Genomic DNA, 24,563 nt, shown 5'->3' on the forward strand with positions numbered 1-24,563 from the left:
ATCCATATTTAAAAAAAATCATTGATCATTGACCAGTAATGGTCTCCACTGCCTGTAAGGCAAGCTCCGGTCACATTTTTGAAGAATTAAGGTCTGATGATGCCACCAGAATGTAAATTATACCAAATGGTGGATTTTTGTGGATGTAATGGAGTCTGCATGGTCTCTTCTGGATTAGTCTCATTCCATATGCGACAATTGCTTATTAACTCATTGAGTGCGCACACCGCGCCTGGTCCAAGGCCATTAGATGTCATTAGCATGTTATCGAATTGCAGTAATTAGTAGGTCAGCAGTCAATGTATTAACAAACCTGTTGAGCCAAAAATGCATAATTTTGTGATAAAACACCATCTCGAAGTTGCGCGAATCGATAACTGATTTTCAAAGTAAATTTGGATAATAAAATTGGTACTGTGCGAAAACATCTTCTTGGCTACACTTCTAGGCGCTGTTGTCTACTAAATGGGAGGAGCTTGTTAGTTTATAATGGAAGTGCGGTTAAAAATGGGCGTAGCATGTTAGTTCACAGTTTTAACACATAGCCAAGATGTTTTCGCAACTATAGTGTTGTGCAAGCATGACTATTCATGATGATTTGCCCGACTATACTGATCATAAATGTCAATAAGTGAGTGCTGTATCACAGCTTGGTTTCACAGTTAATCCTTTTGTATGTTTCATCTAAGCAAAAAAAAATACCCATTATTACAATTCAATTCCTATCAGCCTATGGTACGATCGATACGTTGTACATGTCTGACTTATACACCAGCTCTGATACCAATGTGACCATATTTTTTTGTATATTGTATCATTTGGAAAAGACGAAAGAATAAGAATTTCATATTATGTCTCGTTTATTTACCCATGTCATAACTAATAAGGAAAACAAGAAATTTTATAAAAAATCAGGATATAATTTCCAACCCTAGACATGAGCCCTAAAAAAAAATTCCTAACCCAGTTTCTGGGAAGCACTATAATTAATGTTAAATTCACATTGACATATTTTGAGCCGGAACTTCAGTGATAACAGATAAGATATCAAACTGAAGCAGGATATACATTTTTTTTTATATTACTATGGTTTCATTTCAATATTGTTTTTAAAGTAACGACATTTTTAGCCTTTCGTATTTGTCGCCATAAATGTCACTGAATGATCAATAAAGCCGAGGGTTCAAATCCAGCGAATTTGGAAATTCACTATAATCTAGAGCGAGGGCGCATCTAGTTGCGATGCCTTTAAATTTAAATACCTACGCATGCAAACTTATGTGACCACGCAGCAGGATTTGAAATGCAATCTGCTCTTCGATAGTGGGCGGTATATTCCATACTCACCGTAATAAGTTTGTAACAATAGCAAAAACTGCCGGTAGGACAAAGGTACCTAAACGATCATATCAAACGAAAACTTTTAACAGTGATTAATGTTATTATGTACTACTTACTAGCAACATGAGGCAATTTGTTTTACCATATTTGGCTTGAATTGAAAACAACTGAATATGATTCACTTTAAATAGAAATGAAATGTTTCATATTTCTACAATACGCGCTGATTACATAATATAATGTTCATATGAATATTAGTTATGATTGGGGCCACCAAAGAGTATCAATGCTTTGAAATATTGATTGAAAAAAAAACCATAATCATTTTGATATTTTTCTTGTCATGCTGATTCCAGGTACCCATACCCATCAACACTTCTTTCGATGACAGCCCTAGAGGCCATCCATAGACTGAAACCGTATGCGGTTTAGAACTGTGTGCCATACTAAACTTATGATTTCTGTTCATGAAAATATATTTTCACCAACTGTGTAAGTGTATGGTATAAAATAGAAGGATACGATCAGAAACTTATAATATACTTTCTGAAAATATATTTCCATATTTTTTATATTACGTCATACGTATTTGTTTTTATTGAACTAATACCCCGTTTACTGTGCACAGAAAGAAAATGTATGGGGAAACATGTATTATCCTGCAGTTGGCAAGATTGCGTGCATAAATCAAATAAGATTGGAAGCTTCCAAATTGTGAAGATTTTTTTCGCGCAAGTAAGATCTGCGCCTGCGCAGTAGAACGATATTGGCGAACCTGCCGGTAAAAAAACGAACTACTCATTTTGAGCTCCGATTTTCAATACGACCTGTCAAATAGTAGTATAAAATGACAAACCTCGCATACTCTTGAAGAATGAGATTGGAGAGACAGTCAGCACTTTTACGTGTAAACAGTTATTATCATGACAGTTTAAAATAAGCACAATTGCCGACAGTAATTCCATTCATGTGTACAGGCGCTATAAGACTACAATTTGCAGATGGTATTGGTTAGTTTGTAAAAATCAATTAAACCTTGCCTAAACCAAACCATCATAGTTTTGATATATTTTTGAAGATACCACAAAATTTTGCACACTTCCATTCATACTTATTTGTTTTCGTTGGAAATACACCTGCCTAGCCAAACTATAATAGATAAAAAAATATTATTCTATCTATAAAATATCCAGTTATGTATTGATTTAATCACATGATTTTAGACATTTTATAGATGAATGAGTATTTTTTGACAATCATTTATTGGCTTGGTTTCAATAAAATTTTATAAACTATCCAACACCATCCGTAAATTGTAGTCTCATTTCAATAAAAACAGACACGTATGACTGACAAAGCTTAGTGTGCACTATGTATGGTGGATGTTAACAGCCTACCTCCACCCTTCGCCACTGTCTTATACAGGTATGAGTGAACACTTTGAATCACCAATTGGCCATATAGAATAGGCTTTTAGATAAATAAATACACATCTTGACATTTTGTCAGGGAATTAAATCGGTATGCATCCAAAAAAGGATTTGTATGACTTTTGCTTGAATGGGCAGTTCTAAAAAATCATACCTGATTGCTTCCACAAAGGAAAATCTGTTCATTTTTCAATTTATAAACTTCATCGGTGTGATGGGGATATAATTCAAATTATATTAAAAAGAATATTTTAGGCAGAATGTTCTTTATTATTGTATTATTACAAATTATCATAATTTGTTTTATTTAAAAAAAATATGTTTATAAATTAGAAACTAAATTTAAGAGATGAGCACATTACTACAATCTTTGTCTTTATTTCTCTGTACATTTTGTATTACATTACATGAAAAAAAAAATAACCACCAAGAATTGCCGTAATCAGGAAATTTTCAAAGGGTGATTGTAGGGTTAATCAAAATGAGTTTGTGCATTAAAGATTGCCTAATTGTCGATAACAACAAAACAAACTGAACAACATACACAAACACTAACACAAATATTGATTCGGCATAAACATTGAGGACAACTATGTCATATAAATAATTATTGAATATTAATGTGCAATGTTATATTATTTGGTGTACTCAAAAACAACACAAACATACATTATTAATACCAGCCGTTTCATTCACATTTTTTTTATTGTGTATATTTTAAATGTATCTTAAAATAATATATACAGTTATACAGTTTCATTAAAACTTATAAAATATACAGGTATAGGGCTTTAGTATTTTTATACAACTTCAATGCTGCACCTCGCAGCTTCCAAATGACAATAAACATTATAAATATTTTGGCATTTTCGAACGTGTGGAATGTATTTTTTAACTCATTTATATTTTCACAAAAAAAATGCAATGATTTTTAACAATAAAGTGCAAGTGCCCGTATTACTTCAAGTGAGCAATATGTGAGTAATTGAATGCCATATCAAAAAACCATTCACTGTGGTTTTTTGGGATCAAGAATGAACAGTTGTTTGTTACTTAAAGCTAATTTAATTTTTTTTTGTGGTTTTTTATATTCCTTGAATTTAGAATGAAATATGGCATATAAAGCAAATTAGAATTAACAAAACGAGGAAGCGTTTTCAACAGGTCAGAATCGACGATACATTAGCGATTTAAGCTATGATAGATATGATAGACAGAAATATATTCTCTTCAAACTCCACGTATTGTTCACACTTCAACCGCTAACATACCGACCGTGACGTTCTCCTTTTTTATGACCTATCGAAAATACTTACTTTAATATACTACTATTAAGAGGTGAATTTTTTTTTGTGAAAACCACTCGATCAACATTCACAATGCAAAATAATTAATATTCAATTTATAATTCATTTACATGTGATTCAAAACTGAAATGTTTGCCTCCTTCCGAGAGAGGAGCGACGGGTCACATGTTGAGGATCGATCGTTTATATTCATCGATATCTGAACAATAAATGCAAGTCATAAATGTAAGAAAACTGCGATGGGTGTAAATCTAGTATGGTCAATGAAATCACGCACTTAATGTTAAACCGGGCCAGGCGCACAAAATACACACTACTATCACAATCAAATATTTCAGATATTTTAGGGCGTTCGATTCATCGACGAGACGAATCCTGATGCGTGCCCCGTTCCTTCGCAGACGGCTCGGGATCCTTTCAACCCATTGAAGACAGATTTGCTTTTGCAGGAACATTTAGAAAGACAAGACTAAAATATAATTTTTCTATTTATTATGTTTCTGGATTAGTTAATGTGATAAATAAAATACAACATACAAAAATGTCATACTATAAAGGGCAGCTAGGAACAATTGGCTCATTTACCTATAAATCCGGTACCATTTTGATAGAAAATCGTAAATTGAAACAGTATTGGATATAACTATGCAAATAATTTTCGGAAAATATAGGTATTACAAGATGACAGCTACATCTTCTGTTCAGCAATTTTAGTACGCAACTTTTTCGAAATATGATAAATTACCTATTGATGTCTCCCAATGGGTTAATGTTTGATCTTAAAATGAATTTACATTAAAATAGTTTGATTAGAAAAATGACCGTCTTGGAAACCATCGAATAGGGACGGCCGGGTGGAGTAATCTTCCCGCATAAGATTTCAAAGAGACATTCCGGTCGACCTTTCAGTTTCGACGCCGTCTGCGAGGTTTACGGAGGCCGCACTACGAGCACTGCTTTCGACCACTGACGGGTGATGGAAGCACGTCTCAAGGGAAGAAAAGCTTGATGGTGCTTGTAAATTCCTTGCGGCAGATAGGGCAGGTCTGGAGGGACAAGGCGCATTTGGGGCACGCCACCACGTGACCGCATGGTACGAAGCACACATTCCTCTCGTTGCCATAACAGATCTTACAGGCCTTCTCGTCAGACAGTTGATCGCTTGTAGGTTTTGCGACTGCAGAGGCCGGGGCGGGTTGCACGACGGCTGCGACCGAGGCAGGCTTCTCTTCGGGAGACTCTTTGGAGCGCAGGACCTGTTCAATATAGTCTTCCCCTTTGACCATGACGAGATAGGGGCACCTGGTGAACCAGAGTGCGTGCTGCTCCCATGGGTCATCATCGTCCTCCCAGTCCTTGAGGCCGCCCCCGCAATGGTAGCACACGGTCTGGTCAAGGGCACCCGCATAATAGAAGCCCGCATCGGCCAGGGCCTGCGGCGTCTGCTTCATGCGGGCGGGCCAATCTTTGAAGCTCTCGAGGCGAGAGTGCTCTGTGCGAAAGTTGGGATGCTTGATTGTCTTGCTTTCATAGATACCGCACTCATCCGAGCCGACTAGCGGCACATTGCCCACAGGTCGCTTGAGCAAGAACTGACAGGAGGGTGACCAACGGCCATGGTCCGCATGGGCGCAATCTCCTGGCACCCACTCGCTCAGCTCCACGGAGCAAAATTGGCAGCGCACCCGGTCCCCGTCCCCGTAGTAGTAGAGACCCGACTTAGCCGCCACTTCCGGACTCATGAACTCCTTCGCCGGCCACTTCTGCAGGGACACCAAGCGGTCCGCTTCCCGCCTGAAGTCCGCATTCCGATCGACAGAGTTGGAGATGGGAAGGGGAACGGAAGGAAGTGGCGGCTGTGCCGCACTCGAGGGCCTGCCATCATCCAGAGTGGAATACGCGACCCGACGGAATTTTTCTAAGCCGTCCAAGCCGTCCAGCAAGTCTTTGGGCAGGATAACGTCATGATTCAATCTGTGAACTGAGGAGTGGTCTGATTGCGTGTTGCGAGTGTGAAGAAACTGCATAGACTGCATCTCTGGCTGATGCGTATTAACGGGAGGGTGCAGAGTATCGGTGACTTCACTGTAACAAACACGACAACCTGATAAAATAGATGAAATTTAAGTTATCCTTCCAAATATATTTTAATGATTTCAATGACATTCATTAGGGTAGTGAAAATTTACAAATGTCAAGGCACTGACCCCCCCATAGGCTAGAATGCTAATATGAAGATGATCATTTCACACCCTTTCATCGCAAAGGTTCCCCTCCCGGAAAAATGACCTCATAAAAGAGATGAAATTTTAAGTTATCCTTCAAAATAAATTTTAATAATTTCAGTGACATTCACGAACGTAGTGAAAATTTACAAAAGTCAAGGCACTTACTCCCCCCCCCCCACATAAGCTAGAATGCTAATATGAAGATGATCATTTCACACCCTTCCATCGCAAAGGTTCCCTCCAAACATGATGAATAACAGATTGTTTATCAAAGGAAATTGATTGAATGATGAATCATTTATTATTATAATCATATTGTTCATGCACTGTTCACCCTACCATGACATTGATCATATAATAAAATTTAATTCTCAGCTTATAAACATGAAGTCAGGTAGCATTTGAGACAATGCAATATGTAAAAACCAACCGCATATTATATGTGATTTTGCATAATGCCAATACCATCTGTAGATAATCATTTTCGTACAACATAAAAAATTATTAGTACTTTTAGCGGTTTCATTTCTTAGTTCCTCAGCTCAATTTGAAAGAATAATGGAACATGGGAAAAATGACAGGGTCTTTATTAATATGTGAATCACTTTTTTTAATAATTCTATTCACTACTATTTTTAGTATAAGCCACATGGAATGTGGGTCTGTTCTTAACGGCCCACGTGCTCGTCGTAGGTCAAAATTGAGTTTTTATTGTATTTTCAAACCATGATCCTGGACACTCCTTAAACGTTGTAGATAATCTATTTATATAATTTTGAAGCCTTATTATCCTTTATAGTTATTTTAAACATTTGATGACTGTATAAAGTATTTTTGTTACATAAAATAGTATTCTTTTAAACCTCTCGCTCTAATGTTTTAGAATATAGTCATACTTCAATTATAGTTTGTTAATTTATGGCTACGGTCGTATGTTGTAGCTTAACCACTGGGGAATGACAAAAGAAATGGCGTATTTCAAAAAAACACTACCTTATTCTTAGGTCAATAATTATTATAAAGCAATCATTATTCATAAGATGTTTATCACACTTGAATGGTCAAAGACATAGCTTATAATAAGTATCTTTAGAATCATCTTCAAATGTGTTAATCTTGCCGATTTTTTGAATAATAAAATGCCTAATTCTTGTCAAATTTGGGATCACAGAGATTACCAATATAATTTTTTATCGTGAATATTTTACAAAAATTATCTCGTAATAAATTATACTAATGGTTTTATAAATGCGTTTAAAAATTAATAAATGTAAAAAATCTTTACACCACTGCAGTTATGTACCGAAATATGACTATATTCTAAAACATTAGAGCGAGAGGTTTAAAAGAATACTATTTTATGTAACAAAAATACTTTATGCAGTCATCAAATGTTTAAAATAACTATAAAGGATAATAAGGCTTCAAAATTATATAAATAGATTATCTACAACGTTTAAGGAGTGTCCAGGATCATGGTTTGAAAATACAATAAAAACTCAATTTTGACCTTCGACGAGCATGTCCCCCCTTAACGGTTGCTTTTCACACTGATTCCCAACACTAGGACAGTCATATAAGGAAAAAGGGCGTCACAAAATGTAGATAAACATTCCATGTTTACCTTCATTATGGCACGGCACTAAGTAAAGATAAAATTTGTTAATTATATTACAAAATTTTTAAACTAATATAGAAAATAGCACTCACTTCTAGAATTATTACATTTTACAGAACAAATAGTCACGAGAACCGCACAGTTATGACAGAATAATTGTACTCCAATGTCATTTCGAACATAATTAATTCATAAACGTCTACCCATACCCAATCCGCCTACATCACTTAACGTTGATGTCATACATTTTTCAAAGCAACCTTTATTTATAGTTGTTGCATTAATACGTCAGAATAATTTATTTGTGTGATGCAGGTAAATGTTTTTACACTATTCATGCACAAACCTGCTACAGCTTTGGTTGTTAACATCTTATTAAAGATAATTACATTTTCATATTGAGACTGTAATTTTGTAGGATTTATTAGTGTTAAGTCTAGGAATTAACATTATACATATGAAAGATTGTAATATTTAATTAAGATAAAAAACGATAAGATTATTTTACTGTGCAAACAAACATGTTTATCAATGACATACATCAGACAGGGCCATGTCCCTGCTTATGGCGATGATAGAAATTATATCAGATAAAAAAAAAACCAAAATTTCCAGAGTTGTCAAAAATCAATCTTTTTTTAGTTTTTGTAAGTAGTGATTTTAGTCTAATCATCCTCTAACTTTTGAAGGCACCGATCGAGTCAATCAGCGACACAGGTAAACTGTTTCAATGCTCGCTGCTTTATAAAAGTGTCTTAATAAGAAATAATTTGAAACAATTTAATTGTCATGTTTCTATTACATTTATTTCAATTTTGTTCAAGTGTCGCCAGATTCACAGCCATAATAATTGCAGGCATTTTACGCAACATCAATTAAACATAGGTGGGTACACTTTATTATCAGAATCCTCCAACAGATAGCAGCAACCTCTTTGATAAGATAAGATAGAGGGAATTCATATCTACAGAAATATATTACTTTTTCACAATAATAGAACTAAATAAATTATTACAATGTCCAATATAATATTGTAATTGTAAGGGGTAGTTTTCGAATTAACATTTAATGTCATGGCGGATATTCCAATTTGAAAATATATAATTTCTACTTTAAATAGGTAGGTCTCCATGAAATTTTTCAATTGCAGTCGTTCCTGATTAAATTGTAAAAGTTGCCAGTGCTCCATAAAATAGTGTCACAAGGCAAGAAAAAGATTTGGGAGAAAATTTTGGGAGAAAATTTTAGGAGACATTCTGGCCACATGGAAAATTATATCCATTTTAAAACCTCAATACTTCTGCATAATACGTAATGCATTTCCTTCGCCGATGACGTGATTAATGATAAATTTCCATTCGGTTTTTTGCCGAGCATAGATCTAAAAATTCTACATTTAACAAACTCGTGTGTGGAGTGGGGGAGCTAAATTTTATCAACCTATTTGCAAATTAGTTATTAATTTTGATATATTATTTTATTTTTACCATAATATTCAATCTCAAGATGATTATGGGCATTCACAGAATGGAGATTATATTAACAGCTTTTTTTACAAGAAATGGATGTTGGCCACTCGTTCAACCTCACATTCGAACCCGGGTAGTGTGTAATAATATTGCAATTATATAACATTCACTAATTATATTTTTCACCACCAAATACGTCTGACCTATACCATATTTGCCACCATAAGGAACAGTACCAGGCGACTAGTAATAAATTAAACAGTCTGCAAAATAATCCACTATTATTAACAAACCACGAAACTCAGTTATTTTGGCACTTCAGGCACCTATACCACCTATATAATATACCTGGTTAAAAAAAAATTGAAATCTCTTAATTACTATAACAATCCACCAAAGTATAAATATTCTTATTAAGAAGAGAAAAAGAAAAATAGGTATATATATATATATATTTATTATGTATTTAGTAGTTTACGTATGATTGTTTAAGCTAGACCTGCTAGACCACCAGTAAATAAACCAAAATGATTGCATAGAGAATTGTAACAATCCAGCTCATTGCCCATCGCTTGATGCAATTTGGTTTTGTACATATTTGAAGAAAATATTTATTATTATTAAAAATGATTCAATCTCTTATAAGTCTCCAAAGTAAAATTCAATCACATCAATTTTGCACCTTATTTTAAATTCAATAAACCAAATCAAATAAATCATCATTATAAATTTAATTTTATTAAAATAATATTTTTCAAAAAAAAAATCAAGTTGTGTCAAATAACGCGTAATGAAAAAAAATGTACTTAAATTTTAAATACAAACAAAACACATCTTCCTGTGAAAAGGGGGATTTCGACATTTATATAGGAAATTAAATAAGTTTAGAAAACGGCTGTAAAACATGTTTTTTTTTCCGACCATGTCTGATCCTAACAAGATCATATGGGGCTCCACAGAGTGGAGGTTTGTGTGAACAAATTTTTGTTTTTACGAGAAATGAATGTCAGCCACTCAACTTATTAGGTCCATAATCTGACTTAACTTAACACAATTATTATTTACTTATTTATTGATTATAATTATACAATTACTAGTCCCTCGGATTTTTTCAATAAATTTTATTTTTCCACCCATCTCGACATTGAGATCTTACATTCAAAGCCATCAAAATATGTTCAATAGTTTTCACTGAACATATTTTGGTGTTCGATGGCTGGAAAATGGGTGAAAAAATAAAATTAAAAAAAAAAAATTCCACCAGATTCGAATAATTATCCGAACAGTCACTAGTAATTATATAATTGTAATTCTAATCAATAAATATATACCTATACATATATATACATAAATGAAAAAGTGAATATAAAATAATACTTAATACTATAATTTTTTTTCAATTTTTTTGCTTTGGTAATTAAAAATATATCTCACATTCGTCCGAGGCAAGTAATGCTCTCTTTTAATCCAGAATGAAGCTTCGACATGATCATAAAAATAAATCAAAACACTGAAGACACCTTCACTTATAGAATATTAACAAAATGAGAAAAACATTATAATTTTAATGAAAATTCACTTATACTGGTGATATCGCACTACACCCACTAGTGACTAGTATAATGCCACAGAAATGAATAATATGTGGTATATATCAGTTAAATGTTATCAGCATTTCAGGGTTGTCACAAAACCAATTAAGTATGAGTATAGAGCATTTTCAGAAATTAAAAAGTCAATTTTATGTTAAAAAGTTCACTTCTTAAGCAATTTTTATAGTAGTAAGAAAGAGTGTACGTGTACAGTGGAACCCCGATCTACCGTTCTCGCATAAATCGTTCATTTTTGAACACGTTGCTTTGTTTGCACAGGCTGCTTAGGCTTGCCTTGGATCTCGTATCACGAATCTTTATAAGTCGCAACTAAAATGCCACCCATGAAGAAAACTAGAACTCTAGCCGAGAAACTTAAGATAATTCGACGTCGATTTTTTTTTATATATCCCGCATTTATCGTTTTTTAGGGTCCCTTGAAAATCGAAGAATCGGGGTTTGACTGTACTGGAACAATTGACGCTTTCTTATATTTTCGGTGTTTTTGCATATCTTTCGGTGCTTCCGTAGTTTTCAGAAATATATTTATAATTTTTTAAATATCCATTATAAAAGGTATTGAACATGTTCGTTCATCTAATTATCAAGTATTTATTTATTCACGACTAGTATTCATGATTACTTTTATCAACGAAATTTAGTTAGAAACATTCGAGGATATGGATAACAAAGAGATTTTTGAAAACTTCATGATTTCCATTTATTTTAATCATTTAGGAAATATAAATACAGTCGAGCTCTGTTATTACGATCACCGATATAGCGAGATCTCGGATGTAACGAGGAAACATTCGTTCACATTTTAGTATATGATTTTCTCCATACATTTATTCACTTTTATAACGCGCTCCTTATCGGATATGCCGAGCTAAAATATCATCAAAAATTTTCTTAAAACTGTTAATTGTTTAAAAACATTTCGACCCTAAGCAATAAAATCCGACTGGACAGGATGCCGCCGGGGTCGGGTTACGTTTATGACACTAGTTAACTCATTCGTTGCTGACTATATAATGATTTTTTAATTAGCACCTTTAAAATGCACGTTAATTACATCGATCGGCCGCCTGGTCATTACGCATATGTGCGTCTTCAGCGTCCAAAGTATTAAGTGTCTAAGTACCTACCTAATTGGTTGTTTCGCAGACAATATTGAAAAAGCATCCACGCATATGGTTCAAATTCCATGTAAAAAATCCAAGTAACGCTTATAAAGAGAAGTTCGACTGTATGTTCAACTTGAAATCCTTTTTATTTATATAATTATAATGAAGCAGCTTCCTTGTATCCAACTCAAATTCCAGTGATAAAAAATATTAAATAATAAGATGCCTGTAAATTGAATTTTTTTTTTACATTGTAAGTTCATGTTTCAATTAAATATTGTTTAATTATGCCTTCTTTGAAAAAATTTAAGTTTAATTTTATAGGAGCAGCTAAATATTTACTGTTTTTTTTCCAATATCCAGTGTCTAGATATCAGTGATAGAATTCTCATAAAAAGGATTAGTCTGAGAGATTCGTGGGTGTTAAAACACCCACGATGGCTGCACGGCTTAAGCGTCATGGGTCCCAGGATTCGAACTGGCAAGTACACATATTATTTTTCAATTAGTGTATGAGACAAGAGTATGGACCTAATAGGTTGAGCAAGAGGCTGACATCCATTTCTAGTAAAAATAAAATCTATTAATACAAACGTCCGTCCTGTGGAGGCCCATTATGATCTTATTAGGATCGGACATGGTCGGAAAAAAAATGGTCTCAGATTGTTTTTAGTTTTAAAGGTTGCTTACCACTGAACAAAATATCACATTACATCAAGGAATGAGATTACAATAAAAAAAATATTCAGATTGTTCTAGGCATTGAAAAATCAGCTATCAGCTGTAGATGTTATTTATTATTGAATGCATAGACAGAATAATCCTTTCAATTCTCAATTACCAACGTAATTAGTTTTCCTGGAACCCAAGGACTTTGGAAAAACCCATGCCAATTTATTCTAGATTTCAAATGGTGATGTAATGAAATTTCGCATGCTGTCATCCAATAATTCCCTGTTTTTTTTTGTTTGAATTATTAATAACCATGTCCTTGCTTTTTCGTACAAGGTGGTTGTTAGTAATTTTGAACAATCACAAACACCCAGGCTTTGAGAAAAACACATAAATGTTTTTGTCATGACCGGGAATCGAACCCAGAACTCTCGGGTGGAAGGCCAGTGCCTTACCCACTGCACCACGAGAGCCGCCGAGATAACTTATCAATTACTAACATTGGAACAGCTGTCCCGATGTGTGTTAAAAATCCTGAGTTAACCTCTTCTATGCTGCAATTAGTTAATAGGCAGTAATTAACATAAGAATTGGTGTAATTACGGCGAGCAAGTGCTTTCGGCAATTAAATGGTTTTAAAGGAGCAAATTTAATTCTTGGTTGGCAGGGCAAAAAAAAATTAACTAGTCTACACACAAGTGCTGGATCGTTTAACATCTACATTCGAATCGAGGATATTATATCAATAAAGGTATATGAACATGAATACATAGTATTTTATAAATTAATGATAATGCAATGTTATTTTATTGTCTATCAAAGAAAAAAATGTCAGCGACAGATACGTGGATATTAGAATTGCACGCATTCATGTGTGGCATTTTTTTTTGTTTTTGAATTATTAATAACCATGTCCTTGCTTTTTCGTACAAGGTGGTTGTTAGTAATTTTGAACAATCACAAACACCCAGGCTTTGAGAAAAACGAAAGCTGACTCAAGTACAAGCCAAAGTATACGGAAACTTGGCGACGAGTGGTCCTACCTCTCCTGCCCTTCAAGCTGCTATCTATGGGTGACCCATCATTATTCTATCTATAGAGTGCTTATACTGACGTCTGTCATGTTCACTTGTCAGAGCATTTTTGTCAGACCTTGGAGCAAGGAAGTGATGATCAAAGTAAGTAAACTTCTTCCGTGTATAATATCATAATATAATAAGATGCTTGCTAAATTGACAGTCAGTTCAAAACGACAATAACTAATAACTTATTTATACTTAAGTCTACATTATAGAATATCAAACTGCGCTTGTAAGTAAACAGAATAGATAATATTATTTTCAAGTTAGTATTTTGTTACAAAAAAAATATATTATTTTATCGTGTTTCTTTTCAAAATGACAAACATTGTCGCGCAGATTTGATTGTCAAATAAACATTAAAAAAATATTTAAACAAGTTAAATATACCGTATTCTCAGTATAATCAGCAATAAATATTATTGTAGGCGGAGACATTGAAGTTCTCGTAAAATTATAAATGCTGTTTACGCCAGTTTGAGGTCTTGTTTATGTAAAAAGCATTTCGCAACTATCACTCAACTAACCTTAAATAAAAAACCTTGTTTAAATAAAATATGTTGAAAGTAACGTATTATAATTTAATATTCGAAATGAGAAAGAACTTATAATGTGGTCAGACAACATGGGATCTGATTTTGACAGTTAAACAGTGGGGCTGCCACTCGTTTGAGAAATATGCTTGTGCAAAAAGATATGCTCGGGCTTTGTATCTTAAGACGGCGGTGGAAAAATACATTAATATTGTGTCCTCACTGGAATTGAATCCAGAACTCTTGGGTGGAAGGCCAGCGCCTTACGCACTGCGCCACTTCACGTGTGGTATTATTGTCAACACATTGAACTAAGAATTTGTAATTCATTAGAAATTAATGCCTCACATATTTTCAACACAGATTTAGGTTTCATCTGCCTTTTTTTAAACAATCTAGTACAAGTTAAGTTTGTTAACAATATTTTTTTGCCAGACTTCATTCATTAGGTATAATGTCAAGATTGTAATAATTTTTATTTACTTTGCCTATTAGGTTATTGTATTAAAATTTATACAAGAATATTAATTAAAAGGGATACACCACCCACACCGATTAATTAATTTTAGTATCATGATTCATGACTATTATAAGTATGACATGACATATTTATTATCGCTGACGACCTTGCCTTCCTGCCACCTAACTAGTTGGCCAATCAATCAAAACAGGTCAGAGCTGAAGCGCGACACGATGCAAGCCTTTAGGACGTTATTTGCACATATCAAGCATATATTGATCGGATTACTTGATCATACCTAGGTTTATTATAAGTTCCGAACACAAAATCAACTAATGGCAATAAAGTACTTATCGTATGGAACCGTTTAAAGTGGATCATTTTGCTTTTAACATATCTTTAAATAATAAATTCCTATCGGAGTCTTCATCGCGGCAGCGGAACGGTTTAATGTCTTTAGAATGGTAATACTTGAGATTAAAAGATATTATTATATTAATTATTAAACGAACATTATCAGTTAGCAAAATCCGCCAAAATCACCAGAACAATGGGGTCACCTCATGTGTACAGCGCTGCATCGACACCAATCCATCGACTCAATTAACGTACTCTATCATTTTCTGCATGCCTACACATTTTCGAAAAGTCGCATGTTTTTTTGTTTTTAGCGGTTGGCACTATATTGTCTATACTATATATCGTCGGTGTTTTGTAAAAAGGGCGAATTAACCAAAATTATACTTTACAGGAGGATTTTTAACTTTTGACATTTATTTGCTTTTTACCTGTAGATGATTATAAATATCTTAACAAGTTTATAATAAAGCTTAGAAAGAATACTGTCATTATAATAGGTATTATTATATAATATTTTAAAAGGCCTAATATGTCACATTTGCTTTTTATTTCGTAATTTTAATTAATTTAATTTTAGTCGATTATCGTTTTTAAGTACTTTCCTGTGGAGATAAAAATTCGCCGTTTTTACACAACAAAGCTAGTGGGGTACATATTGTATTTTCATTAAAATCTCGATTTCGCCAAAATGGTTGATTCGCCCTTTTTACAAAACACCGGCGATATGTTCAAACATAAATATATTATTCCCACTCATTGATCCCTGAAAACAATAGAGATGTGTCACCAATTTTCAACAAAGAATGTTCAATATCCATGTAGGTATATCTAGCATTTATCATACCTACATCAAATTAAAAGCTTCTTTGATCCCATTTAAAGGGGCCAAGGTTCAGCAGACAGTCAAAAACCACATTGATATTATTTACATATGAAAGATAAATAAAATTTATCAACGATAAGTCAAACTTATGATTAACAAGAATCAAAATTTATACCTTGTTCAGGTGAGTGAAGTTGTTAATCCCATTATCAGAGAAAATGACAGTAATATAAATTTTCAACTGAACTTAACTTCAATAATATGGACGAGTTTAGACTCAAGAATAAGATGGAAATGAGAGAATACAGACAGAATAGTGTATATAATGTAATATTTACTTAAAGATAAAACAAAAGTCAAAGCTCACTGTTTGGTACATTAATAACTCAATAACATAATTATTTATCATAAATTCTGACGTTTCATTATTCTTTTATAAAATTATTATCATATATATAATTTTATAACTAACTCAATGTGTATCGAAATTCAAAAGTAGCAATCAATGTAAATTGTGTCACCCGTTCACCATATTAAAATAAATGATAAGTTTTGATTTTCCTTTAGGCCACTAATCAAATTTAATATTCTCCTACTGTGCAGAGTCTACTCCTGTGTGACGGTAATAGGAAACTACACCGTCACCTTCTCTCACTCCTGTGGCAGGCCATGAGTGATGCAATACGAAACAAGTGATATGACGAGGTCGCGTGGGCTTCCTCGTGGTTAATTTAAAAATTAATTTGACGTAAGCTGGTTAAGGAAATAACATAGGAAAGATTAATGCTTCCCGTTCAAAATTTAAATAATATTATATTACAATCGAATGTAGACGTTTTTTACATTATTATTACGAAGCCCATAGTGCGGTGCGATTGATCAAAATCCTGCGACCGATTCGTTGGAGATGCCTGGTATTATAGATACACTATTTGAAAATATGTTATTAGACACCAAAAGATGGTTCGATTTTCTGTCATTTCCATCTGTATATGTTTTGGTCATTAGGAAAGAATAAAAATTATATCTGGAAGACTAAAATTTTGGTGTCATTTTATTTTTCACACAAAACAGTCCATTTATTATAATAATAAACATCAATGTGGCGACTGAAACTCGCTACACTTTACTTGAAAAAAATTCAGCATTTATGTGCGATCAGCGATAGGGTAGCCAACACCATATAAGGTATGGGTATTAAAAAATTTAATTTTTATTAATGTGATAATTAAATACATACCGTTAAATTTAAGAGCAGCGGCGTCCCAAAATTTCAGTGAACGTTTTGATTATTATTAATTGGACGGAGTGTAAAGTCACATTGGTGACATCACAAATTGTGAGGAAAATTAAACATGGCCACAACCGAATAAGGAAGTTTCATTTCCAATGAAAAACGCCACAGTGTAACACGTAGACGTAAGTCCATAATACAAAATTATGATTACATGGCACAAAGGTGACAGTTGAGCAAAAATTGTACGATTAGAACTAATAATACTTGTTTATTTTTCAAACTCATTCAAAAACGGCTACCGTTAATCGAGCCGAGCCAATTTCGTATCTTAATTCAACGGCTGCCTTACAAAATAGCATTGCAATATCAGTTATACTTTCTCTTTGTATAATTTTTAGCATCTGATTCCAAAAAAATCAGCTGAGAAATCTTTAAAAATACATCAAAAGCTAAAAAAGATAAAAATAACTGCCTTCAAAAAAAAAAACGTAAGTAAATAAACTCGAAATTTAAAATTCCTATTATATTTCATTATACACATCCTGTTGAGGTCATCGCTGCATTTGTGAGTAGTAGTGTAACATTATACGTACGTATACAATATTCTATGGAATTATTTATGACGCAGTATTAAAGGGAGGGTGACCATTTAGTTGCGTTGAGATCGGGAATTTTAGAAGATATTTTTTAAAGATACGATTAAATACTCGATAGGCAGACTCATAGATAACGTTAGATTTACCGTCAGGTAACCGAATTTTTCATTGATGGTCATCAAATTTCCATTATATAATATACAAATGAGTGATTTAGTTTTTACGACGGTGAGCTGACAATAATATCCATCTGCAGTTTTGGCGAATTCTGGGTTATTGGTGTATTTTGTACAAAATTTGGTTGACAGATCGAATGGAAATATTATTGTTCTACGAAAAAAATCGTAAAGTGCTCAAATTTGACGCGGAAAATAGTGTCTACCTGCATCGACTCATTTACGAGGTGGAAGAAGTGTCTATAAACTAAAAAGAAATACAATCTGCACGATTTATTTTATTATATAACATTAAAATTTCCATACATCTTCTTTAAATCACTGTTTTAGTACTAATATTAAATCATTTCATTTTAAAAATAAAAATAGGTACTGTTCGGTTATGAGGAATACAGCGGAAAACACATTTTGAAAATACCCGATATACTGGATTATATGTTAGTTTGGGTTAGGTTAGGTTAACCTAACAAATAATCCAGTATATCGGCTATTTTAAAAATGTGTTTTCCGCTGTATTCCTCATAACCGAACAGTACCTAAAAATAATACTGATACCGACAAAAACAGTTTCTTGTACCCCCTGAAAAATTTACTATTATTTCAGATAGATACTATAGTCAGATCACCGTCGTTATTTAAAAATAAATATACCATACTTAAAAATAAAATGTTCATAAAAAATAAAATACATAACGTGGGAGTGTTTTACATTGTATATTGTCAGCTTTTTTAAATAATTTTAATTAAATCAACATTATTTAATTTAGTAACCAGAAAATGAATCAATCCCAGTTTGGGCCATTGAACCATTAATTATTACGAATGAAAATATTTTCTTACGATTTCTTTATATTTCGCCCTTTAGAAAGTGTGTACCGTTTAATCATAAAATGATATGGAACCGACCATAAACCCGTTTGCGTCATTCATGCTAACAACATTCCATCCCCACCACCGACCAAACTATATTTACTAGAAAACAGGTTTTTTTCCAGAAGGTCCCACGGTATGTCTTTAGTACTTGAGGCGTTCCAGGAATTCCATACGGATAATTGTAATACGAAAAATCTATAGAAAAGTCTGAACACCCATTTTCTTCTAAATGAAATTCTATAATTACATGTGCCACATACTACGGCCTACGCCATTGTACACCAGAACTACGCGTCATCTGATTCCAAATGACAAAACAATTTTGTACACAATAATATTATGCCAAGCGTTTAGTTAATATTTAATTTTATATGCTTACCTTATAGTATAGTAGAACTTGTGATTTTTCCAATACGTTAATCAAAACAATACTTTTTCTATAAATAAAATTAAAAAATAAGGCTGAGTTAAATTTGGATAACACCTGGGACGCAAGAAGTATTAAACTTGGCAAGATGGCGGCGATGGCGCAGACAGCAGACATCAAGTGTTGCCGCAAACACAAATACCATCGCAAACAACATAAAATCAGAAGAATAAAAATGTAGGTAGGTAGATCTAAATTGGTAAACTGAAGTGCTACTGATTCTGAAACAGCCTAGGTAATTTAACAAATTTATAGGTAGTATTATTAAAAAAAAATTGCGTCGACTGTTTTATTTTAAATGAAGCTTTCCTTGACAAGATAAAAATGTGAACAAGGACCCATAGGTACTTTGTGGATACCTACAAATATTAAAATATATCACACGGAGTAAAATGATAGAAACACATAATTACTGCCATTGGTTTAATTTTCGTGATTATAATAATATATAACCAAGTAAAGTGCCGATATTTTGTGTAGGTATATCTCAGAAATTCTTCAATCTATACAATATTTAATGTGGCCAACTAAAATGATAGGTACTAAGTCCAAATAAATTACAAGTTTGTCGTAAATCTGGGTAACTTTGAACCAGTTATGATGATACCTACTCTGAATGATGAACTAATAATAATTATTAGTACCTATCTTATATTAGGGCAAAATACAATAACAAAATATTTTTGATGGTAAATTGAAATAATAAATAAATATAGGTACACATCACCATCTTCGATCATAATATGGATTTGGTCCGTACAAAGTATATTAACAATTTTTATTTTTACAAGATTAGGACCTATGAACCTATTAGGACCATATTCTGACTCCAAACACAAATTGAAAAATAATATGCAAATTTGCCAGATCCGGGATTCGAACCCAGAACCCACGACACACCAAGCCGACACGTTACTGCTCGGCCATTGTAAACATAAAGTAGGTAGGTAACAAAATATAAATTAAAAAAAGTGATAGATAGGTACTGAATCCCAAATTTATATTACAAAAAGATTGTCACAATACTGTATTTTCTTCCAATCTTTTAAAAACATCAATGCCCAAAGATAGATTTGTAAGTCGCCATTCTCCTTATCAGCTGCTGTGTGAATTCAGATTATAATAATTTAAAATACCATGTCCGATTGTAAACAGAGGATATGGCCAAACATGTCGTCGCTATAGGATTTGTTTCCCGAATAGACCAAATGTCAATTTTACACTAGACGAAAACAAATTTCATTGTCGTATATTTAAATATCAGTAGATGTATCAATCATTCTTTCTACACTGTATGATTTCAACATTATCTAAGAATAGATTCCAAGAATAATATACTGGTATAAATCATTAAATGCATTTTATTTACAAGTACTCGTGGATATTCGGGAAAATTTTAGCGCTCTCTCAGAATAATGAATGTTCGGGACAAAACAAGAACGTTCGGCATTTAAGACCGTAGCATATTACTGCACGGCCCACGGATTACTGAGTGGTCAAAAAGTACGCACCTCAAATGTTATATTTATTTACATGATAATTGTTATTAATTACTTTTACTATTTAAATACTTAATGATCGTAATTACCCAAGTTCGTAGATAATAACAACATGCGGCTTTCGCTTTTTTCGGTTTTTTTTTCGGAATAAGTAAAAAAATAGTTTTTAATTAACTATTTTTTTTATTCAACGAATAATTCACAAGATTTAAGAATGTACCATTCTAAAATTAAACATACATAATTTTGAAAATCACTTCTGAGAAAATATATTATAACCAATAGAAAAAATCTTTTTGAAAAAAGTAAGACACCCGGCAGGAATCGAACCTGCATCTCCTGAGTTTACGCCCCAATCCGCGCATTATCCACTATGCTACGAGGTGACATACTAATGACGACAAACTTTAACTATTGGCCTTTTAATACCTGCTCATCAGCGTTTCCAAATCAAGCTACTATTGGCGATCGTTTTTTGTTTATTAAATAAAAGTAGGTACCTACTTACTAACCGATGTCACGGATTTCTCCAATATTTTATGATGAAGCTTACTCGTTCTTGCTAACAATTTTATATTAATACTTTTTTCAAAAATATTTTTTCTATATAAATATCTATATATTTCTATAATTAACAATTAAACTTATTACAAACCACTGAATAAATATTATATATTTACTATTGTAAGGAATAAGACCACAAAATAATAGCATGTATAAATAAATTAATTACCATTGGCTGCTAATATTAGGTAGGTACCTAGTATATCCTAAGTATATAATATTCACCAACTAAATACTTGCATCCACTAACCGTAATGTATTATAAATACTTACTTATCATCGCATCTATTCTATACATAAGACTGCTATCGACAGTTATCGAGGGTAGTTTATCATAATATGTTTGTATTGAGGTGTAATAATTTGTTATAGTAAGTTAGCTGTCTAAACAGTCAAAATTGTCTATCTCGCTTTAAAAGTTAGCACAGCCAAGAGAGGTGCTGTTAAAACATAGCACTTATTGCAACAATTACAACTAACTTATTGTAAAAATTATAATACATTAATAAAAAAATATGAAAAACTACCCTCGATAACTGCCGATAGCAGTCTTTTGTATAGAATAGATGCCCAGGAATGAGCCCAAAGGTTTTTTTGTTGCATTTATCTGTTTTTGATAGCTGAGGTAATGAATTTACATACAATGGAAGGAGGCGAGATTTATATTCAGCTTAATGACAATTCTTTACCTAGGGACGTCACTGAATGTTCCGTATTTATCTTTGGAAGAATGAAAATGAATGAAGAGAGACTTGTTATTCAACCATAGGCATGGAAGATAAGAGCACAGCATCCATCCAAAAAATATACATTTCGAATCTGTTTTGCCACTGCTCAAACATGTTTTCTCCACATGTCTTGCTGATAATAAAATTGTGATAACACAGTTCATTGACAATCACAGCTGTTGACCTCTTTAGAATATTATAATAAAGTAAGAAATAGCATATTTTATTGTACGCAGAAATTTGTCTCATTATACTGTATAAATAAAACTGCATCTTATGATAATAAAGATATAAAATGTGCTTAATAAATTTAATAATGGCCCGATACATGACATTCAAAATTATCTACCTACGTAAGTACCTACTCATAATAAACAAATGTTTTATTGTTAACTAATCTCAATATTTTTTAAAAGATAATAACTACCTACCTACATGAATACATTTTTTAAAATTATAGTTCCCATTGTTCTAATATCTTCACTTATATGATGATGATAATCATTCAATATTATTGAATTATTACAGAGATACCCATGTGGTCTTAGATGTACGACAACCTTCTATCTATAAAATATTTTTTTTTATTAAATGCGCAGATAATGTCAAGTTAAACCCAGATAAGTGATAAAACAGAATAGCCAAGTGGAAAATAAAACATTAATTTTTGTCGTAACTATTTATTAATTAAATACTTATAAACTTGAGTTTATAAACGAAATATATATAAATATTTCATATTTTAAAATTTTAAAATTTTTAAGTGAAATCATCAACACTGTTTGTTTATTAGGTAGGTATGTATATGTTACGCCGAATGTGCTAAATTGACTATTACATGAAATGGGCAAAATTTTGCCTAAATCATGAAAAATGCAAGCCCGTTGCCTTATTCATGAATTAGGAAAAATATCTGCCAAGTGCGTGAATTCGACAGTAATTTTTCTGCCTAGTTCATGCATTGGGTAAATTAGATGGTAGCACTACGTTGGTGTTTTTTGCAACTAAACCAAATGTGTCAAATGCTCATGCACTGGTCAAAATAAATGGTCGCGCTCCGGTGGTGTTTTTTGCAACTAATCGAAATGTCATTGATTATATAAAAATATACCAATCAATAACTACAATGACATTCATTTCCATTTACTATGCCCAAAAAAAATCTAGAACTATAATATGATAACGGAAGAATTTTAATAAAAGGTATTTTCGCGGTGATTCGTGCTTCGGTATCAATCGTGCAATGGTCGATTGTTTGTTTGTGATAGTATGATTTGATAGTTTGTTGACACTTGTTAGCTAACCTCAAAATGGAGATTCAGTTGAATTCAGAATTACAAAACCTAACATAACCTAACCAAATAATAATAATATTATATTAAGTATGTCCAATTATAACTAATAACACCATCCGTATAAATTTACTTTTTCTACTGTCACGTTGACAGTTTAAGAATTCCATACCCTGGCGAATTCACGCACTCGGCAGATAATTTACCTAATTCATGAATAAGGCAACGGGCTTGACTATTACATGATTTAGGCAAAATTTTGCCCATTTCATGTAATAGTCGATTTCGCACATTCGCTATTTTGAAAATAACGCATTTTTTTATACATAGAGTACTTACATAAAATTGTATAATGTAATCATTATACGATTGTTGGCCATTCGGCGTTAAAACCTCAATAATTTATCTGTTTCCAGTTTACCCAAGCATTTTGAACATATTAGATTGATGAAGACGAGATATGTATACCTAAGCTAGCCGGCAACACCGAGTTGAGTCCTGTTTAATTGAGGTTTTCCAGCGAATAAGAATGCAGAAATTATATAAGTAATTTGATTTTTTTTTACAGCGTATTGAAAATCTGTGCTATTAAATATCTATGGAACATAATATAAAGATATGAGAATTTCAATCTTAAATGTTATATTTTTCCTGAAAGATCATAATTCTATTTATCGCTGTTCTGTTTTGTCACTGTTCTGTTTTTTCATGTTCTGTTTTGGTAAAATGGTCAATAAAAATGTCTTATTTCTCTTTTATTGGTATGATTTCTAAAAAAACTGTTATAAAATGTTCCATATAATTAATACACAAGCAACATTTAAAAAAACTTTTTTCAGAAAACCTCGGAAGATAATATAAGACATTTTTAACAATTTACGTACATTTTACGAAAACGGAAACTGCCGTTTTTGTTTCTAAGCCCCTCAAATGTATGTAAACATGATAAGTGATTCAATCCAGCAACTATGTTGGTTGAAAATAAACATAATTATTCTATTTTTCCGCTGACTGTACTAAAAGCAGTCTGTTGACTTATAATTAGAGATAAACATTATTTACCTATTTAAAAAACATATATAAATGTTTTTTTCTGTATTTTTAAATGACTCCAACCACAACAAACTGATAT

The 24,563-nt window shown here is 32.5% G+C and overlaps 1 protein-coding gene across 6 annotated transcripts in view; it reads right to left on the bottom strand.

Annotated features, from left to right (window-relative positions):
• Positions 1–3,020: 3,020 nt before the first annotated feature.
• The window catches only part of LOC147075829 (death-associated inhibitor of apoptosis 1-like), a 28,205-nt gene continuing 6,662 nt past the window's right edge, over positions 3,021–24,563 (bottom strand). The window contains exons 1-2 of one of the 6 annotated variants that reach the window (XM_085942141.1): positions 19,301–19,436; positions 3,021–6,163 (exon numbers count right to left, since the gene is read on the bottom strand). In XM_085942141.1, the coding sequence (XP_085798267.1) occupies positions 5,068–6,114 (1,047 nt within the window). In that variant the 5' untranslated portion in view covers positions 6,115–6,163; positions 19,301–19,436 and the 3' untranslated portion in view covers positions 3,021–5,067. Of the gene's footprint in view, positions 6,164–8,016; positions 8,090–10,827; positions 11,021–16,214; positions 16,358–17,279; positions 17,604–19,300; positions 19,437–24,563 lie in introns of those variants that run through there. The other 5 variants (XM_085942146.1, XM_085942142.1, XM_085942140.1 and 2 more) reach the window with 5 other exon arrangements.

Source organism: Rhyacophila brunnea, unplaced genomic scaffold (assembly GCF_057557595.1).
Source record: "Rhyacophila brunnea isolate RB1 unplaced genomic scaffold, BYU_Rbru_1.0 scaffold_14, whole genome shotgun sequence".
NCBI classification, from domain to species: Eukaryota; Metazoa; Arthropoda; class Insecta; order Trichoptera; family Rhyacophilidae; genus Rhyacophila; species Rhyacophila brunnea.